This window comes from Sipha flava, unplaced genomic scaffold (genome assembly GCF_003268045.1).
Source record: "Sipha flava isolate LNK unplaced genomic scaffold, YSA_version1 165_pilon_pilon, whole genome shotgun sequence".
Lineage (NCBI taxonomy): Eukaryota > Metazoa > Arthropoda > Insecta > Hemiptera > Aphididae > Sipha > Sipha flava.
The window spans coordinates 1,479,605-1,499,446 of NW_020271833.1; the positions used below are offsets into that span (position 1 = coordinate 1,479,605).

Genomic DNA, 19,842 nt, shown 5'->3' on the forward strand with positions numbered 1-19,842 from the left:
GAACTGTTTAACTTCCTTATTGATGGACATCCCATGCTCAGAATTTAAATGTTCAATCAATAATGTTTTTCTTACTTTAAAAAACGACTGTTGTCGCAAATATTGCATTTTAAAAAATATGATTTTTCACCCATTATATTTTCTATTAAGTTTATGAATATTTCTTACCCAGTTCATACGAAAAAGTTATTTTACTAAATAAATAAAAATTGTGTACACCACTAGACTTTCCATTATTTTACCACAGATTTCAGACTTCAGTTGGAATAACGAGTTATCGAATCTAGGAAATCGTCACAGAATGTGCCTTTACCTCAAAGAGGCCTTCTGTAGTTCAAAATACCTCTCAGTTATCATACGTTTAAAAATTTCTTAAAAATATTTTTGAAATGTGCTTTATAATTATTAAGTATAGACAGACAGTAAGCCAATATAGAATAGAGATAAACTATATTATATATCTGTATCAATAATTAATAGTTAGGTATCGAATAAAACTTAATAAGAACAATAATATAAATAAATAATTATATAATATATAAATACAAATAAATTTATCATATTTAAATACCAAAATATTTATATTATTTATCTGTATGAAGTATGTACTTACCTGAATCAATTTTGTTTAAAAACTTGTTTAATGAACATTTCATTTTTTTTCAATTCTGCATCTAATCTAATTCTACATCTAATACTAATCTCCCAGTATGACAGTATACATATATGTAAATAATTGTTCTGTGTAAATAGTAAATACTTTGATAATTGTCTAATTATGACAAATACTTATAATAATATGATGATAATACTGCGATAATACGAAACAAAGTACTTTTCAACTTGTCAATAACCATACAAATGATAAATACTGGTAAAATTAAATTACATAATAAAACTATGGCTATAAATAAACAAGCATGTTCTATAGATCAGAAATTCTCAGTGTCTTCCGCGGAACAATCTCAAAGGTTCTGCAACATGTTAATGAATCTGGGGAGTATTTATGGGGGGGGGGAGTGAGTCCTCCCACCTCGAAATGAAAAACACCATTGTTAAAAATTGTTATCTTTGACATGGATATGTCTTAAGGATGGGGGTTATTCCCAAAATTGGTCGCAACACTGAGAATGTTGCTTATGCGATAATTTAAATTTTTATATTTATAAAATATATTTATTCTTTTAAGAAAATATGAGGTGAATTTTGAGTGATTTTAATAAAAAAATTGTTTATTACCACGCAGACGCATACTGGAGAGTAACCGAATTGGTTCCCGTTTGTGTACAGGTAAAATAGTGACAATTTTAATTTTTAACACAATGTACCTACACTATTAAAAATTAAAACCCAGCGGGCCAGTGCATAAAGAGTAAAAAAACAATTTTAAAAGCTATATGTATGACATATAGACACAATTATTATATCGATAAGAGTAGGTATAGAAATATAATAGACTATAGATTAATAGAGACTTACTAGCAAAGAGGAAAGAAATAACATATACTTGGAAAATTGTATGACTGAATACATTAATGAAAATATTACGAGAAATGAATATTTAAAGAAAGTTAGCTTCAAATTTGTAAATCAGTGGTTTTAAATTGTATTTATTTTATTTTATTATTTGTATTTCATACACCTAAATTATGACTAGTTGACTTCCAAATCAACGATTTAAAATTGTATATTTTATCATTTTTTTTTTTTTAACACATATTAACGCACATTGTTAAGTAAGCTTACTTTAAAGTTGACAGTCTTAAGCCTGTAAAATTGAAAAGGAAAATGTGCGTAATTAAACGGGAACCAATTCGGCTATACCTAATAAAATACCTTTTTCAGACGGGAACCAATTCGGCACATGGGGTTGGAGCTCGGGAACCAAGTCGATACCAGCCGCGTACTGGCTAACCGGGACTCCGGGAAAATCCCGGTAGGCCCTTAAAAATTATAAGACCTGGGCCCCTTACCAAATAGGTATCTGTAGTTTCAGTTAATTACAGTAATTTTATTATTTTTAACAATTTTAAATAAATAATCAAAGAGAGAAAATTACATAAAGGACAAATAATAAATTTCGTTGGTTATTTACTGATAATTAAAGACTGGATTTATATTCTTTCAAAATACCTTAAATATGATGCTAATATTCTCTAAAAAACCTTCAAATATTCTTATTATATTCTCTAAAAATCTTAAAAATATGTAAAAATATTCGAAATTATTCAAAAATAATCAACAAACATCAATATATGGTTTAATATGAATTTTTAAAAAAAATTTTTTTTTTTAAAAACATTCATTTAATCATGAGGTATATACACAGTTGTATATTATAATAGAATACTATTGTACTTCAGTAAGAGTAGGAATATAGTAAAAATATTACAATATAGTCTATAGCAGGGGTCGCCAACATTTTCAAACAAGTGAGCTACCTTTGACATTTAAGTCCCTAGTGATTGACATCCAGGAAAATTTAGGTCTTTAATCTTTAAATCTAATATTCCCATTATCCAATTAATCTGATTATTTTACGCGATCGACCGATAGTGGTAAAATTAATTTTTACAAGGATCGACTGATTGGCGATCCCTGGTCTACAGTATTAAAATTTAAAAACAATATTCCTTTGGTATATTTTTATATTATATTAACACTATTGTCTCAATATTAAAAATAACAAATAATCATATATATATTAAAATATAATAAAACAAAAAAATTGGTTAACAAAAGGTAATCCTTAAATAATAATAATTTAATACAAGATATAAAATAACAATAAATATATATATATATATATATATATATAACAATATTTCATTGGTGCATAGAATGGTAAATATTTACTTTCTGAAGAATAAAAAAGAAACTTGAAACACTATTTAAATTTTATTATATGAATTAACAATAATTTATATGTATATGTTAGTTCTTCTATCGCTTAAAATTTATTTATAGAGAATAAATGAACGTTTAACATCAACAGGTATCAGAGGTGCAAACTTCATGTCAACAACTACATTAGGTGTAAAATATTCTGGGAGATCTTCATTGTTTCCACATAAAATGCTCCCAACTTTTGCTAACATTTGGTAACCTTTGTTTTTTTAACTTAATTGAGACACTTTAGTATTTTTATTATGTTACCCGTTTCACCAGGTATATTGGTTAGTTTGCAGATAACAGTTTGTACAATCTCCAACTATGAAAAAAAAATCAAATATCCTAAAATATGCTAAATAGGTTTATTCTCTAATCCAGGGGTCTTCAACCCCCGCCCTGTCATAATATGCGGCCCGCGATCACATTTTAAATTTAGCATTTATATTTTCTAGTTCAATAAAATTTTAACAGTTAAGCTATCGCTATCAGAAATATGTGATAATATAAATTGAATTACCTACCAATAAATAATTATTATTGTCTGTTGGTTCGTAATCGATTATGGAACGAGCACAATATTCTCCTTTATGTGTAAAAATTTCATTTCATACTTTTTCTTCGTAATATTTGTACAATATGTCGATGAGTAAAAAAAGTAAAATCTCGGATGAAAAACGCATTTTTCAAGAAAAATGGTCCAATAGCAATTTTTTTAAATTATTAAATTTACTAATTTGTAATTTTAAATGTACCTACCTAATTTTAAAAATTGTAAAACATTTATATATCGCATTCATATATATATTCACGTATGTGGACGTCGGTGTCCAGACCGACGGACCGCCCGACACCACTGAAGCGTTCTCAGGGACGGACGACCAGTCGTCGCCACGGGACTTCGGACCGACGGAACAACCGCCGGAGACCGAAGACCACCCTGTCGGGTCTGCGGGGGACGCCGTAACGGTTGGTGGAGCTGCAGTGGAAACCGTGTCCAGTTTCAGTTTCCCCAGCACTACCGTGTTCACGGCACACCCTGATCGGTCCGCGTTCAAGCCACCGATGCCGCTGCGCTTCGACGCCGACGGGAAACCGGCCGCTTGGCGGTTCATACGGCGACCGGTGACCGAAAAGCTTTACTTCCCGATGTCCGCGTGCCCGGATGTGTTAGCCAATGCACGTAGCCCGGAAGTGCGCTTTCGGCACGGTCGTCGACCCGTTTTGCGGCGTCGGCCTTCTGGTCGTTCGGTTGACTTGCACGTGTCAAAAGGTGATCGCCGTGGACAAGGACTCGGCCAAAATACGGTTGGCCCGTCGAAAGGCCGTGGAGCTTGGAGTCGCCCACCGGATCGAGTTTCGGGTCGGCGACAGCTTCGCGGCACTGTCCGGAGTGACAGCCGACGCGGTGATCACTTCGCCGCCGTGGACGGCCCCGGTATGGGATCGGAATCGGCGGTTCAGTGCCGAAGATTTGTGCAGCCGCCAGAAGGGTGGACTAGACGGCATTCTCGAGATGGCGCGTGAGATCGCCCCCAGGGTCGTTCTCCACGTGCCCAAAACCATCCACATGTCTGTGAATGTGTCGAGAGACTATGGTTTTGGGCGCGTGGAGATCGAACACGTCAGCGTTGAAGGGTGGAAGAACTCCTCAAACGCGTTCTATACCTACAGTAGTCAAGCGAGGGAGGGGGATCGATCGAACCGACCGTCTCCGAAGTGGTGTTAGATCCAAAGTCGGTAATAACGCCAAAGAAACCATATGCGTAGTCGCATGTTTAACTGACAGTAGATCGAAGACATAGTGATCCAGTACATTTTTTTTTTATCAAAACATTATAATTCTTGTACCGTTTACTTTTTTTTTTTTTACTTTGTTTTGCTTTTACGGATTTTTTTGCCATGTTGTTCTTTTTTTTTCTAATAAAGGTTTTTTTTTATTTTTTGTTATATGGTACTAATTTTTTTCAACTGCCAAGTAGTCCATTCAGGCTACACCAAATCAAAGTAGGAACTTATATAATTATATTCAAAATGCATTGATGCAATGTATATTTTAAATTTATAATAATAATAATAATAATAATAATAATATTTTTCACTATAACGAACGTATCGGCCCATTTCGTTAAAATATGTAGAGGCCCACCGGGAAAATCCTGGTATCCCGGTGAGCCTATCCACCTCTGTTCAATTGATAAAGAATAAAATTTTTCAGTGAATCTCATAAACGTTTTGAAAAATATTTATTAGAATAAAAGTTACAATGATTTAAAAAAATTAAATAAATGCTTTTTTATATTTATCATAGAGAACTATTATTTTGGAATAATGAAAAACCCCTATGAGGTTCACTCTGAAATATTGTTCTTTATAAATAAAGTAATAGTTGTTTTAAGTGTTAAATCACTTTCAGAGGCCTTTTTGATAGTGGCGATTCGTGGGTCTCGTAAGTGGTGAGGCAGATATTTAGTAAACGCAACATACCTACAATATACATTTTTTCAAGGTATTAGGATCTGCATCTCTTTTGATGCTTCATGCATTTTAACACTTCTGGCCAGATTTTTTAAATCATAATAGCCATCGGTAATCCAAACATTTTTAACTTTACCTAGTAAAATGCAAGGCCAACAAAACAGTCGCTGTTATGGTTACTTATGGTTATTGTACCAAGATATATTGAAAGACCGAGAACTTACTTTAGTTTTAGTTTTTTGAGTGGGTATACAAATGTTATCTAACATCTCTGTAGGACGACCATTATATAAACTTTTTTTTTTGAATTTCATTTCTACGGGAAAATGGAGTTTCAATTAATGACATAACTACATCCATGGGCGCCCAGAGGGGGGGAACAGGGAATATGCTCCCCTGGAAAAAATTAATCGTACGGTCAATAATAAGGTTTGCAATCAAACAACTGCGAGGACTTCAATTTTTATTTGATAACGATTAAAGTGTGTACAATTCTGATATATTTTATTGTTTGCTAAGAATACATTTTTTTTTAATATACTCTTTAGTGTTCGATTTAATTATGCCCCCCTTGATAAATTTCCTGCGATCGCCCACGACTACATCGTTGAACGGGAACATATTTAATGTATCCACATGGCTTTTAATTATTTACATCAATAACAAACTGCGATAAAAAAAAAACGAGTTTAACGAATAAACGTATAACGATTTCAACTATAATAGTTAAATATTATTAAAATATTAGTTTTTACCTTTGCATGTAGTTTTTTTTTGCATTACTATAAAAAGTTGAAATTATTTTTCCAATTCTTTAAGGATTAATGAAACAACAGGAGAAACTATTTTTAATTTTCCTCTTGTAACAAAAGTTGTAAAATTTATATTTTTTGTATAGCTATGGTATATCAATACAAAAAGGGCAAACTATTTTTCTACATATATTCCTTACAATATATCAAGCAACATTGTTTAATATTCCATAAGCATCAAGTAGGTAGTTAAATACAATCCTAATTCTAGTTGAACAAAATTTCGATGTTTACTTTTTGGTGTGAAATTTCGTTTAGCACGGAATAGTCATATTCACATAGCAGTATTATGTTTTATTGCCCTGCAGTAGTGGGGGAAGCGTTTAAAAACTTGGCTCGTTTTCAGTACCTCAGTATGCGCTCCAAAATTGTTTATCTCGATGGTTGTCAGTGTTCGTCGTTCGGTTTTGATTGTTTGCTCTTGCTCGCTTTTTCTCTACTCACTCTCTTTCTCTCTCTATGCCGTGCCGAAATGATAACTGTTATCACCATAACACGGCGCTGATGTTTTTGTCATCTGATATCACGTGTAGCTTATGCAAAGGTTCTTTTTATACCTTTTTTTTTTTTTTTAATTTTTCTTATTTAAATTCCTCATTTGTTGTGTTTTTTTCGTGCGCTAAATTTCTATTATTTTGTTCCGGTGGATTAATATTTTAACACGCGATACTTATTTCATTATTGGCATTAGTATAATTCACCTTCCGTAGATACAGTGGTTCCGACAGTGTTTGAAGACGAAATCAAAACATGGCTCGTCATCGAAATGTGAGGACCACGCAGTATTCCGACGGTAAGCTCTTTTTGTTGTTATATCAACTGTTTTTATTTTGAACTTTCGTTTGTTGACGTGATGTTGTCGATGACAATTGTCGAGTTGGCTGTATACTTTAGTCGTATCATAATTTATGATAGATCAAAAATTTTCAGAACGATCTTCTGGTACATCTATTTTAGCAGGAAATGTATACCTTCTCTAGGTACTTATTATGATTTTTCAATACGACGTAGGTGTTATCATTTTAAAGTGATATTATTGTTTTGAATATTTTTCTGCATACAAAATTTCATTGAAAGGCATACTACCTGTCCTATCACTAGTGGGGGTGGTAACGGGACCATCTTGCTCTGGTCCCCTGTCTAGGAAAACTTAAAGGAGGTTCTCTTAAAGTCCAGATTGATTAGAAATACTCAGACTTGGGTAAAATATTTTTAAAAGTATTTAGAATAAACACTCGAATACTTACAAAAAATAGTATTCCGAATATGTATTCAAATAGATTATACAAATTGTATTCCCAATACATTATTTAGAATACTTCAAAAGTATTCCGAATACTTTTAAAATACTTCTAGTTTTCATACTATAAAAATAATTGATGTCCACTCAACAGAAATATTTGAAGTTGTAGACTAAATATATGTTATTTTGATATATTTATATATTACATAACTGTTATAGTTTATGATTTACAACAATAATAAATACCTGATATTAGCTTATACATGATATGATGGAAAAGTGATAAAATCATTTAAAAAAGAGATTAACAGTATTCGAAATACAGTATTCAGAAAACTCGTTATAAGTACCTATTCAAAATACTTAATTGAATACTTTCAAAAAAAGTATTTAAAAAGTATTCTGAATAGAGTATTCCAAATATTGTATTCAGAATACTACCCAAGTCTGGAAATACTTTATGTTACCTATTAGAGATTATTTATAATAATATATTATTTCTAAATTATTTTTCTTTTTGAAACATAAATAAATTTAATTAAATAAAAATAACTTAAATTATAGTTACCCACATTTTTCAAACTTTGTGTGTATTTTTTATCATACGAGTATATTATTGTGATAATTGAAGGTTCGGCGAATAAATTCTCCCCAGGCTCTAAAAATCTTTAGAGTTGCCCTGCATATTACTTATAGAATTATTGAACTTTATTATTGTTTTATTGGGCTATAAATAAAGATAAATCGAATATTCTAATAATATCTATAGGTTGTTGTAATGGAAAATATCAGTTATTATATCATAATGAGATTAATAGTTGTTCACATAAACAAGAATTTCTGTAGTCATACTGATTAAATTTAGGATATAACAAGATATTGTGTAAATATAATTTTTGATTTATTTAGTAGCATATTAATTTTTCTTAACATAAAATAATCAAGAATAGATTTTTCTTAAACTATACGTATTTTTAAAATTTTTACAGATGAATATTATGATGATGATGATTATTCAAATTCATTTGAGGATGACTGTATTTCTCCTAGTGATGGTAACTATAAATTAATTCCTATTTATTTTCATAAATTTAATTTTTTAATTTTTATAAATATTTTATTATTGTAGCAATTTATTTAATCAATCATAAACCCAAGTTTGATTCTGATCAAGAATTTACAGATGCTAAAGTAAATTCTTGCTTGCAAAGAGTAACAGAAGTGTTGGGTTTTGAAATTCCCAAGGATGTTTTAACTGGACATTTGATTAGAAATGAATTTAATATTGATAAAACTGTTGATCAAATTTTAAATTCAAAATCTGGTAAATTATGTTTAATTCTTCTTGAATTTCATTATTTTATATTTTATATATTCTACAACGTAGGTGACACAAAAGGAAAAGAATATCAAGGAACTGAAGACAATTCTAGTAGACCTACTGTAGTTATTGCTTCTTCATCTAAAAATAAAGACAGCATAGTTGTTGGTTTTGGAAATACATCAATTTCAGGTATATTTATTTACTAATTTAAATTTGACTGTTAAACTTAATGCCTTAAACATGCATTGAGCATTTGAATTTATTAGTTTGGAAATAAATGCATTAAAATTAGTTAAATATTTATTAACTGAGAATTTAGGTTCAAAAAATAAAAATTTAACTGCAACACCTAAACAGACACCATTTAGTACACCTATATGTTCTCCAGCAGCAACTCCGCGTAATCGATCTCCTCAGAGTACTCGTGTAGGATCTCCACGTACAGATCGGAAACTAAACTCTCCCAAGTATTACTTGATAATTGATTTAATACAATTTTTATTAAAATTATATTCATTTTTAAATAGGAATACTAAAGTCAAAGATGATTCAGGGTTATCAACATCACATCACAAAGATCAACTTTACTTAATTATAATTGGTCATGTTGATGCAGGAAAAAGTACTTTAATGGGCCATTTACTATACAAATTGGGACATGTACAGCAGCGTACTATACAGAAGTATGAACATGAGAGTAAAAAGTTAGGTAAACAGAGTTTCGTGTATGCTTGGGTGTTGGATGAAACTACTGAAGAAAGGTAATGTATAAAAATATCAATATATTAATATATATACATTCACTAACATTTTCAGATGTGTTATCTATATAATACATTTGTAATAATAGAAACCGTGGTATTACAATGGATGTTGGTCATTTGAAATTTGAAACTAAGACAAAAGATGTTACATTATTAGATGCACCTGGGCACAAAGATTTTATACCAAATATGATTACAGGTAAAGTAATCAATGGTGCACGCATTTTGTTCTTAAGTTACTGTGAAATTGAAAAGTATCATTCACTTAGTTAACTTAATTATACATTGGTATAATATTATTCTTAAATACAAGTAAGACCACTAGCAAGCACGGTTATGAATAGGGTTGCCAGATTTTGAAAACTCTAAATCGGACATCATATTGATTGGCTCTTAATTTTTTTATTTTTATTGTAACGTTTTATTGAAACAAAAATAAATATATCATTTTGTAATTTAAATATTAATTTGCTAATACATAAATACATTATTATTGTATATAACCATACCGTTTACAGTAATATAATGATATAATGTATAATATGGTTCTATGTTTTATTACTAAATAATACAATATAAAATGTTATTTCTCTTAGTTTCTATAAACCGGGACAAATGGCAAGCCTAGTTATAAATATACTATATGTTTAGTGTGGTTACAACTGAATCATTACTAAATTCCTTTCTAAATATTACTAATGATTTTTAGATTCTACTATTTATTTAATTAAAATTAATGAATAAAACAATACCTAATAAAATCTATAGGTTTAGATTACATTGATATTCAGGTTATAATATTAACAGATCAATTATCAATAATAAAAAAAAAAAAAAGAGTGTTTACTATTGCTGTAATTGAGAAAATGTGATCACTATTAGTACCTATCTATTAATATCTATCTATTAATCAATGTGGAAATGTGTTAATAAATAAAATAAAAATTGTGGTATCTAATATCAAATTATATCTTAAATATTTACTATCTGATTTTAAGAAGAGGATAAGTCATTGATAATATTGCATTTATTTTGTAAAATATTATGTGTATAAAAAGCTGTAGTGTTATACATTTTTTTTTAAATAGCTTATTCAAGTTTATTCAAAATTGTTATTGAATACATTTTATATGATTGAGAAAGATAGATACACATTTGATATTTATTGTATAGTGATATATATGTTGATGATCAATCACAAATGAATCCCTATGTTTTCTATTACAAATGTTGGATAAAAACTTAATGTATATTAAAATGTTTGTTGAGCCAAACAATTTAAGGGTCAGAAATATATAGTAATTTTATATGAGTGTACGGTTTTAATTTAGTCTACTTTGTTTTCTAAAAATCGTTATTATTAAATAAATATAATTAATAGCATTCTCTGTGATTTTCATTAAAGATGAACATTTATTAGGATTATAAATGTTTTGCTAATAAAAGTGTTCACAATAACTTATTTTAAACTTATTTTATTATTGATTATAAATCTCGATTTGAAACTAATTTCCTCTTTGTAAAAAATATAGTACTCAAACTTTTTTAAAAACAAAATCAAAATAATCTTTTGAATAAAATGATTTTAGGGGCTTCTCAAGCTGATGCCACTATTTTAGTCGTAGATGCAACTAAAGGAGAATTTGAAACGGGGTTTGATAGTGGAGGACAAACCAGAGAGCATGCTCTTTTAATACGATCTCTGGGTAAATTGTATAACTTATTAAAGAAAAATTTTAAATAGATAATATGCATTTTTATTTCTAGGAATTACTCAACTTGGAGTGGCTATAAATAAGATGGATACTGTCTTTTGGTCAGAAGAACGATTTGAAGAAATTAAATCAAAACTTGGACTCTTTTTAAAGCAAGCTGGCTACAAAGAGTCTGATGTAACATTTGTACCATGCTCTGGTCTGAGCGGTGAAAATCTGGCCACGAAAGCTAATGAATCATTACTTACTCAGTGGTATAATGGCCCTTGTCTAATGGATGTTATTGGTGGGTAACTAAACATATTCTACTGTTATACTATTTAAACATTTCCAAGTAAAAAAATAATATTTATTTATTTTTAGATTCATTTAAACCACCAGAGCGCCCAATTTCCAAGCCATTAAGGTTATGTATAAGTGATGTTTATAAAAGTTTAGGGTCAGGGTACTCAATTGTTGGAAGAATTGAAACAGGCCAGATGAGAGTTGGCGATAAAGTCTTGGTACAACCTCAGGGAGAAATTGCACAGATTAAAAGTGAGTTTTTGCATTAATTTTTAAATACCGTATGTTCAATTTTAAAGGTAACAGGAAATATTTCAAACACATGACCTTAAATTTGATTTGGGTTTTTTTTACAGGGTACAGGACATATAAATACATATGTTTTTGATAAATTCTAATTTTTAACTTTTTTTTATCTGCACAGATAAAATAAAAATTTCTTAAATAGGAACCACCATTTTTGACATTGGATTTGTTTTGCTCTATTTTATTTGAGCAACTTTGATCTTTACAGTTTTTTGAAATGTTCAAAATTGACATCTTTAAGACTGTTGAAAGTTTTAAATTAGGTAATTCGTATTTATCGCATACTTCAACGCTCTACGTATCATAATCAAGCATTTACAGATATTATTATAACAATTTATTTTTATTAAAACTACAAGGTGTAGGTATTTATTATAACATTGAATTTATTAACAAATATCATTAGATAATAATAATAATAATTTATTATTCAATAAACTGTTCAAAATTATTGTCATTATTTTCAACGCATGCTTCCATTCGTAAGTAGTTTTCTTTGTGTATCTGTTATTATTTGATATTCAGTAAGTTCATTACACACAATGATTATTTTATTTTTCAAATCTTCAAGATTAATAGGTGGATTTGCATAAACTATTGTTTTTAAATGTTCCCATAAAAAATAATCCAACATTGTTATATAAGGTGATTTAGCAGGCCATTGTACTGGATCATATGTACCCATCAATTTATTGCCAAAAGTTTGGTTAAGGTATTCTCGAACAATAATTGCATTATGGATGGGAGCCCCATCTTGTTGGAAAATGTGTTGAAATATGCAATAAATACGAATTACTTAATTTAAAATATTCGACTGTCTTAAAAATGTCAATTTTGAACACATAAAAAATCAACACATAAGAAAATAAAAAAAAAAAAAAAAAATAAAGCAATCCAAATTCAGTGTCAAAAATAGTGATTCCTTATTAAGAAATTTTTATTTTACTACGCATGCGCAGAAAAAATAAATTAAAAATTAGAATTTATAAAAACATATATTTATATGTCTTGTACCCTGTAAAAAAAACTCAAATCAAATTCAAGGTCATGCATAACACACGGTATATCAGGTAAGCATCATTAACAAAGACTTCTAATGTTCTTCAGGTATTGAAATAGACGATTTACCGCAACCTATTGGATTGGCTGGTGACTTCATAAGTGTTGGGTTAGCTGGGTATGATGCTCAAACTATATACTCAGGTTGTGTCTTATGTGACCCATCATTTCCCGTACCAATAACATCAATATTAGAAGCACGTGTTATTGTGTTTAATGTGGACTTTCCCATTGTTCGAGGGCATCAGATTGTACTACATTATCAAAGTTCTTCAGAATCAGCAGTTGTCAGTAGACTATTAGCAGAACTGAATAAGAGTACAGGGGAAGTTATGAAGAAAAATCCACGCATGATCAAGAAAAATACTCATGCTCTTGTCAAGATACAATTATCGAGACCAATTTGTGTTGAGGTGTATTCAGATATCAGGCAATTAGGCAGAATAATGTTAAGGTCTGGTGGTACTACTATAGCAGCTGGCCTTGTTACTAAGGTTAATTTCAATAAATAAATAAAATAATTTTGTAAAAAAAAATTGTTAAATTTTTGTTGGTTATTCTTCATTATACTTGATTGATTGATTATCATTGACATTGAAATTGTAAATAAAATATTGAATATAATAAAAATATACTTAATAATAAATTTATAATATTAAAATTGTTTTAATTATATTTAAGTTCTTGTAAAGTTATTAATTGAAAAATTGTAAGAAATATTAAACTAATGGTATTGAACATTTTTCAAAAATAGATATATTTTTAACATAAATATGTTTTTAATATTCCTTAAAAGATATGTCGAGTAGGCTTACAGTAATAAAACATTCAAATTCGTAAGTAAATCTGCATTTAGCATGAAAAACCTTCTGTATTAGAAAAAAATGATAGCTTATAAATGTTGTGCTAGACAATAATAAAAAAAAAATATCTTGTAATTCAGTTTGGTATATCAACATTTTTTATTTTACAATATTCAATTAATACTTAAAAAAAAAAAATAGATTATATGATGGAATATTGAAAAACCAAATGATTGAAATAATTCTGAAATTACATATTTTTATTTAATTAATTAAATTTGTTTTAAATTATGTATATACGAGGTTGAAATGAAGTACAACTTCTCTGAAGATATACATTTTTAATATTTTACTTTTTAATATAATTTTTAAAAACCATTAATATAATATTTTTATTTTTTAATTTTGAGTATTTTACAATCTGTATATAGTGTATGGTATAATAAGCTTAAGTGATGATTATTTTTTAGTTATTTATTTGTTGATTCCTTGTTTTAACAAAAAAACTATTTGATCATGGCATTTCGACATAAGTTTTGGGTTTGGTTGGTGTTAACATTATTAGAATAGGTTCCAGAACTATTTTTGCTCGAGTCTTCTGGGAGAGTTTCCAAGGATAGAATTGGTTAAAATATTTTGAGTATAATAATATCATTCGTCTGTCAAAGACTAGTCCTAGACGTTCATCTATCAAAACTGTATCAGATTAAGGTAAGGGTTCGTTGTGTGTGAGCATTAGAGAGAGTTGGTGAAAAGCAAACATTTTGTGCACCGATTAGTTTCCATTCATTTCGAAATGCCAGTGAGTGTATCATCAGAGATGGAACTATGAATTTTTACGCCCGGGTAAAATGTTAAAATTACGCCCTATCCATAGACTAATAAACAAATACTCAAATAAATTGTGTTCTTATAATCAATATACAATCGTACTTATTGAGTTTTAACCTAATATCAGTATTTAACGAAATTAAAAATATCAAATTAGTTGTTAATAATTACGAAAATTACACCCTCTAAAATGTTACGCCCGGGGATGAATCCCCGTCTTCCACCCCGTAGTTTCGGCCCTGTGTATCATGTAGATCAGTGGTCTTTAACCTTTTTGACCCGCGACCCACTTTTCTTACCAAATATTTTTTCGTGACCTATGTTAAATTTGTTAGACATGAAAACCAAATAAAAAAGTTAAAATTGCTTAATGTATGTCATTGTAGAAGTGCTTTTATAACTGAATAAATTAATATATATATATATATATATATATATACCTATACATTTTTCTAGGTATCTAGGTAATATTTAATTTTTATTATAAGTAATGATACAAAAAAAATTCATATAATAATACTGAAAAAAGTATATATTTAGTTAATGAGTACCTATATATTTTTGTGTTATAATACCTTCCCCCAAAAAAAAAAAATTAGTGTGATATTTGTCCCGGATTGGTTTCAGACGAAATACCTTCACCACGGCTCAATTTTAAACAAAGCAGTTTATAAATATATGAATTATAAATGAGTACTAACGATATGGCTATACGATTACTTCATTTGATTGTTCATCCTTTTTTTATGTTTTGAAAATTCAGGCTTCAACAACAAATATTATTAGCTATTAGATGTTACATATTATTTGTGTTATATTTAAAACTACAATGTTACACATGACATATTATATAAGTGAAGTTTGGAGTAAAATAAAGATTTATTAATACTATTTGTGATGCTTAAGAATGTGAAAATTTTCAGAGTTTGGTTTTCGCTAAGTATTTTTACTATGTTGGATGACATGTACAGGTCGATGCGTATTGAGGTATATTGTGTACACTCAGGGGCATATTTAGACTTACTTCTAGGGGTGGGGGGGGGGACTCAAATTTTTCTTTAATTCAGGCTCAAAATTTACAAGTAAAATTTTTGGTAATATTTAAATCAGGCGAATCCTTAATATTTGTGTTTTTTTTTTTTTTTTTAATCTAATGCAGGATCCACTTAGAATGGACTTTTGTGCAGTTCTTTTTTAACACCTGTCTGTGTTTTAAAAGTTTCACTAGTGTTTTATTTGATTTTTCACTAAGTATGGACCAGGACTTAAATAAAAATAATATATATTGTTTACCGTTATGGGACATTTAAACGTTATAAGCAATTGAGCGTTTAACGCTATAAATAATTTAAACGTTATTAAATTTGAGCGTTTAAACGTTATACAAATTTAAACGTTTAAAAAATTTAAAACGTTTTCAAATGTAGTATTTTGCAATCAATACTATGTAAAATAACATAACATATTTTAAATTTATTATATATATATATATTACCTTTAATCAGTGGTGTATTGGTAAATATATTTGTGAGTATATGTACTAAAAAAATATGAATATTAAACATCGATGGTTTTTCACCGATACATGGAACATATTGATGATTTAAAAATCGATGTATTGATACATCGAATATCGATGTTCAAACAATTTTGCCCATCCCTAGTTCATACATTGTACGATGTATCCGTGTCATTACGATTACACGTTCCTGTATAGAAAACGAAACAGTATCGTTGAAAATAACGCATAAACTTGAATTATTCTTCGAGTTTTGATCACGTTAATTTAGTATCTAAAACGGTATAATGTGCGACGACCGCGTGCATTTGCTGTCCTGAGTTAAAAGAAAACAGAAACACATCTCCGGGAGACGATAAAGTCGATCCGTACACGGGACCGAAAGCGTGAACAAAACTATGTGCCTATTGGTATGTACGTTTGGTATATTTATATATATATATATAAACGTGGGATTCAGTCAACCACACGTGAACTATTGGTGGAAAACGCAACGGACTCGCAAGACGAGTGTCGGAGTGCTTCGTCTCGAAGACAACCGCGTAGTGCTAACACTGCGTACACTAAACCGAATAAACCGATAAATCTAATAATGTACGCCCGGCGAAACACAATAAACGTCTGCAAATTCTTTTTATTTTTTTTTATCTTTGTTTTCGCCGTTCGGCTATTTCGTATCGTGTTCTTCGTGTTCCGTCGGATTTCCACTGCACCGCGTCCCTTTCGATCACCGTCCCGCGGAGAACCGACGTTAAACGTTACGTTTCGCCGAAAATCCTTTTTGTCTCCGCGTTCTCGGGAATCCGCTCCGAGACGAATCCTCGGATCCCGAAAACGGGTGGCGTTCCTTGTTTCTATCACGTCACGCGGTATTTCATGATTTTTACCGCGAAACGACGACCGTGGAAAATCCCTGTTCCTTCTCCTCTACTCCCCGTTGTCGAACGCTCCTCGCGGCGCTCGTACCTTAACGAAAAAAACGTCCTGGTCCCGGATAAAATTACGTTCGCTGTATACGTCCCATGCGTGTAACATCACGTTCATATGTACAACGTTTAAAACATGTACGCGAAATCCGTGAACGGATAAAAGGTACCATTGGTCTTTAAAACCGTTCTCTTTATGCGCATAGTGGCGTTGCGTGGGTTCAATTTGCACCAGGGGGCAACGCGGACCCGACGATCGTACACTCCGACCGCGTGTACCGAACGTATAAAACATTTTCGCCTGGGCGTCTACGACCGCTGTTGCTGCTCATTTTCATTATTGTTTACTGTAACGTAGAATGCATCCCCGCAGCGCGGAAATTGGTAGTCGCAGATAGTAATTTGATAAAGTTATCCCTTGGATTTTTTTTTTTCGAAAACGAACGAAATGCTACCGGACTATGTGCAATTTCGTCAAATGTAAACGTTACTTTAATAATGGAAACAATTAATTTTTTTATTTCAGTAGTTCGTTTATTGTTACCAAATCATTATTATCGGTGCGCAAACAAGTTCGTGACGGATATGTGGCAAAAAATTGATCGGCCGATGTACACATCTTACTGGTGGCGTGATTTGGTGCCGTAATTATTTTTATGTGATTATGGATATTTAAATATGCATTATGCAAACACCTCTTTCCTCCCCTGATCTTAAACCAGGAGGGGGATTTCATTTTTATTTTATAATAAAAAAAAAAAAAGCATTAAAACTAAATAAATAAGTACATTCAACTGATGTTATTATTTATTTATATTATAATTTACAATATTTTTATTTTTATTTTAACCTGAATTTCGGCTACTCACATAGGAATTACTTTTGAATTGATCAAAGACTTCTTCCATATTGATAATTCTTTTTTTTTCAATTTGTAATGTTCCAAGATTATTTAATCGTTCTTGACCCATTATGGTCCTCAGATAAGTATTTAATCTTTTCAAACATGAAAATGATCTTGTACAACTGGCATTTGTAGTGGGCTTAGTAAGAAAAATACGAATAATTGATGTTAAAATAGAAAATCCATTTTGAAAATCATCATTTTAAATAAATTATATTTTTTTTACAATAATATTAGCTGTTTCTATGTTAGAGTACTTCAACTTAAACATTCTATTATAAACTTCAATTTCGGTATTCAAATGCTTTTAATTAAAGTTGTAAGTGTTACAAACAATATTTAATGTTTCACGTGGTGGATTATCACTGACTATTATTTTTTCTATCCATTTAATACAGGGGTGGCAAATAAGTGGCATGCGTGCCAAGGTTGGCACGCATAAGATTTTAGATGGCACTTGAAAAACTATTATTTGTCTATATATATATTTATAGATTTTTAAGTAACATACAATAAATTAAATTATCAATTGCACATATTAATATTATATACAACCACGTATTGTTATTTTATATTTATTACTATAAAATATAATTTATATGTTGTAATAGGTATAGTGGGACACTAAATTACTAGAAGTGTGTGTTCACTTAAACTGGAAGTTGTATTCTAACAAACAATAATAATATTTTATATTTTTTTTACATTATTTCTATTTTTACATAACTTTCTACATTATAATCATAATTTTTTCATTTATGTTTTTCTGTATTAGTAAAAATTATTTCGGTACGGCTGAAATTTTTTTTTTTAATTATGTCATATATTGGCACGTTGAAAAAATCCTATTTGCCATCCCTGATTTAATATATCTAACTGATTTTCTCGAAAATGTTGCATTTCTCTAATTATGATATCCAAGACTGGATAATAAATTTCAATACGATAATATTCTTTTAAATTCAATGTTTGAGGCCCCTTTTCTCCATCAAATAGTTTACATGGAAAATTTTTTTTCGAGTTATTTTAGGAGGATCAATGTTATTTGTTTGAATCATCTACATAATCATTTACATTGCCTCATTACATTGTGTTTTATATAAGGTGTCTCAAAAAGAACGCAAGATTTAAATCTGCTATAAATTAAATTTATTTCTTTTAAAAAAACATAACAAATATATAATTTTCTTTAGGAGAAGTTAAGGTTTAACAGTAAAAAACAATAGTGGACATATGACCCTCCCTACTAGCCCTGCAGTCAATTATTTTTCCATAAAATTTACCGTCACTCGATCACACAAATCATACGGCATCAAGTCTCAAGATCGAAGTGCGTAGCTTTGGTTTTTATGCAACGAGAATAGTTTTTCCAGGAACTTCTCACGCAGCAGAGTGATTGTTTCTCTTGAAGTGTGACGTAACTTATTTTTCTTTACATCGCGTAACTTTTCACGAAATGGACACGAATTTTTACTAGTACGAAACTTGTTCCGTAATCTGTACATACAATTGACGAAACAAATAATACATGAATATTTTTTATTAATAGAAACAACTTGTTGTAATAACCTGTGATAACTTATCAATGTACTGTATATGTTCAAGGTGGATAGAGGTTAATCAGACTCGGCGAATATAATTGCCATATTCAAAGAACAAAAAAATTAGCTACATCGTCTTGGAACCAAACACGGTATATTACAATTGTTGCATCAAACTTGTAAAATTGTCGATTTTACGAATTTGGCGTTACTTGTACAACAATTTAATATTTTCTAAACAGTGTTAGCATTGCATATTTAAAAAATCACTTCATTAATATTTTAAACATTCGATTTAAGAGGACATAATACACCAGTACTTTCAGTGTAATAAAATACTTTATGCGTGACTAACTATTCAGTGTAAATTCATTGTAGAGGCTTCAATTTTGTTATTTCAAAGAAAAAAAACATTATCTCTGATGTAGTGTTTGTTGTTCGCT

At 29.8% G+C, this 19,842-nt stretch overlaps 1 protein-coding gene across 2 annotated transcripts; it reads left to right on the top strand.

The window, feature by feature from the left end:
* The first annotated feature begins 6,666 nt into the window (after nucleotides 1–6,666).
* On the top strand, nucleotides 6,667–13,467 carry LOC112679634 (HBS1-like protein). Of its 2 annotated transcripts, none has more exons than XM_025549523.1 (11): nucleotides 6,667–6,972; nucleotides 8,412–8,477; nucleotides 8,552–8,746; nucleotides 8,810–8,935; nucleotides 9,138–9,213; nucleotides 9,274–9,507; nucleotides 9,597–9,709; nucleotides 11,100–11,216; nucleotides 11,278–11,511; nucleotides 11,589–11,762; nucleotides 12,924–13,467. In XM_025549523.1, the coding sequence occupies exons 1-11, from the start codon at nucleotides 6,930–6,932 to the stop codon at nucleotides 13,385–13,387; spliced, it is 1,842 nt and encodes a 613-aa protein (XP_025405308.1). In that variant the 5' UTR covers nucleotides 6,667–6,929; the 3' UTR covers nucleotides 13,388–13,467. The 2 variants fall into 2 exon arrangements, with proteins under 2 accessions (XP_025405308.1, XP_025405307.1); XM_025549522.1 differs by having other exon boundaries at nucleotides 6,669–6,972; nucleotides 9,066–9,213.
* Nucleotides 13,468–19,842: the final 6,375 nt, after the last annotated feature.

Bases quoted from the DNA above. Each gene is read 5' to 3' on its own strand.
- LOC112679634 (XM_025549522.1), top strand. From the start codon at position 6,930: ATGGCTCGTCATCGAAATGTGAGGACCACGCAGTATTCCGACG. The intron at 9,214-9,273 runs GTATTACTTGAT...ATTTTTAAATAG, and splicing joins CGGAAACTAAACTCTCCCAA to GAATACTAAAGTCAAAGATG. The intron at 11,217-11,277 runs GTAAATTGTATA...TTTTATTTCTAG, and splicing joins TCTTTTAATACGATCTCTGG to GAATTACTCAACTTGGAGTG.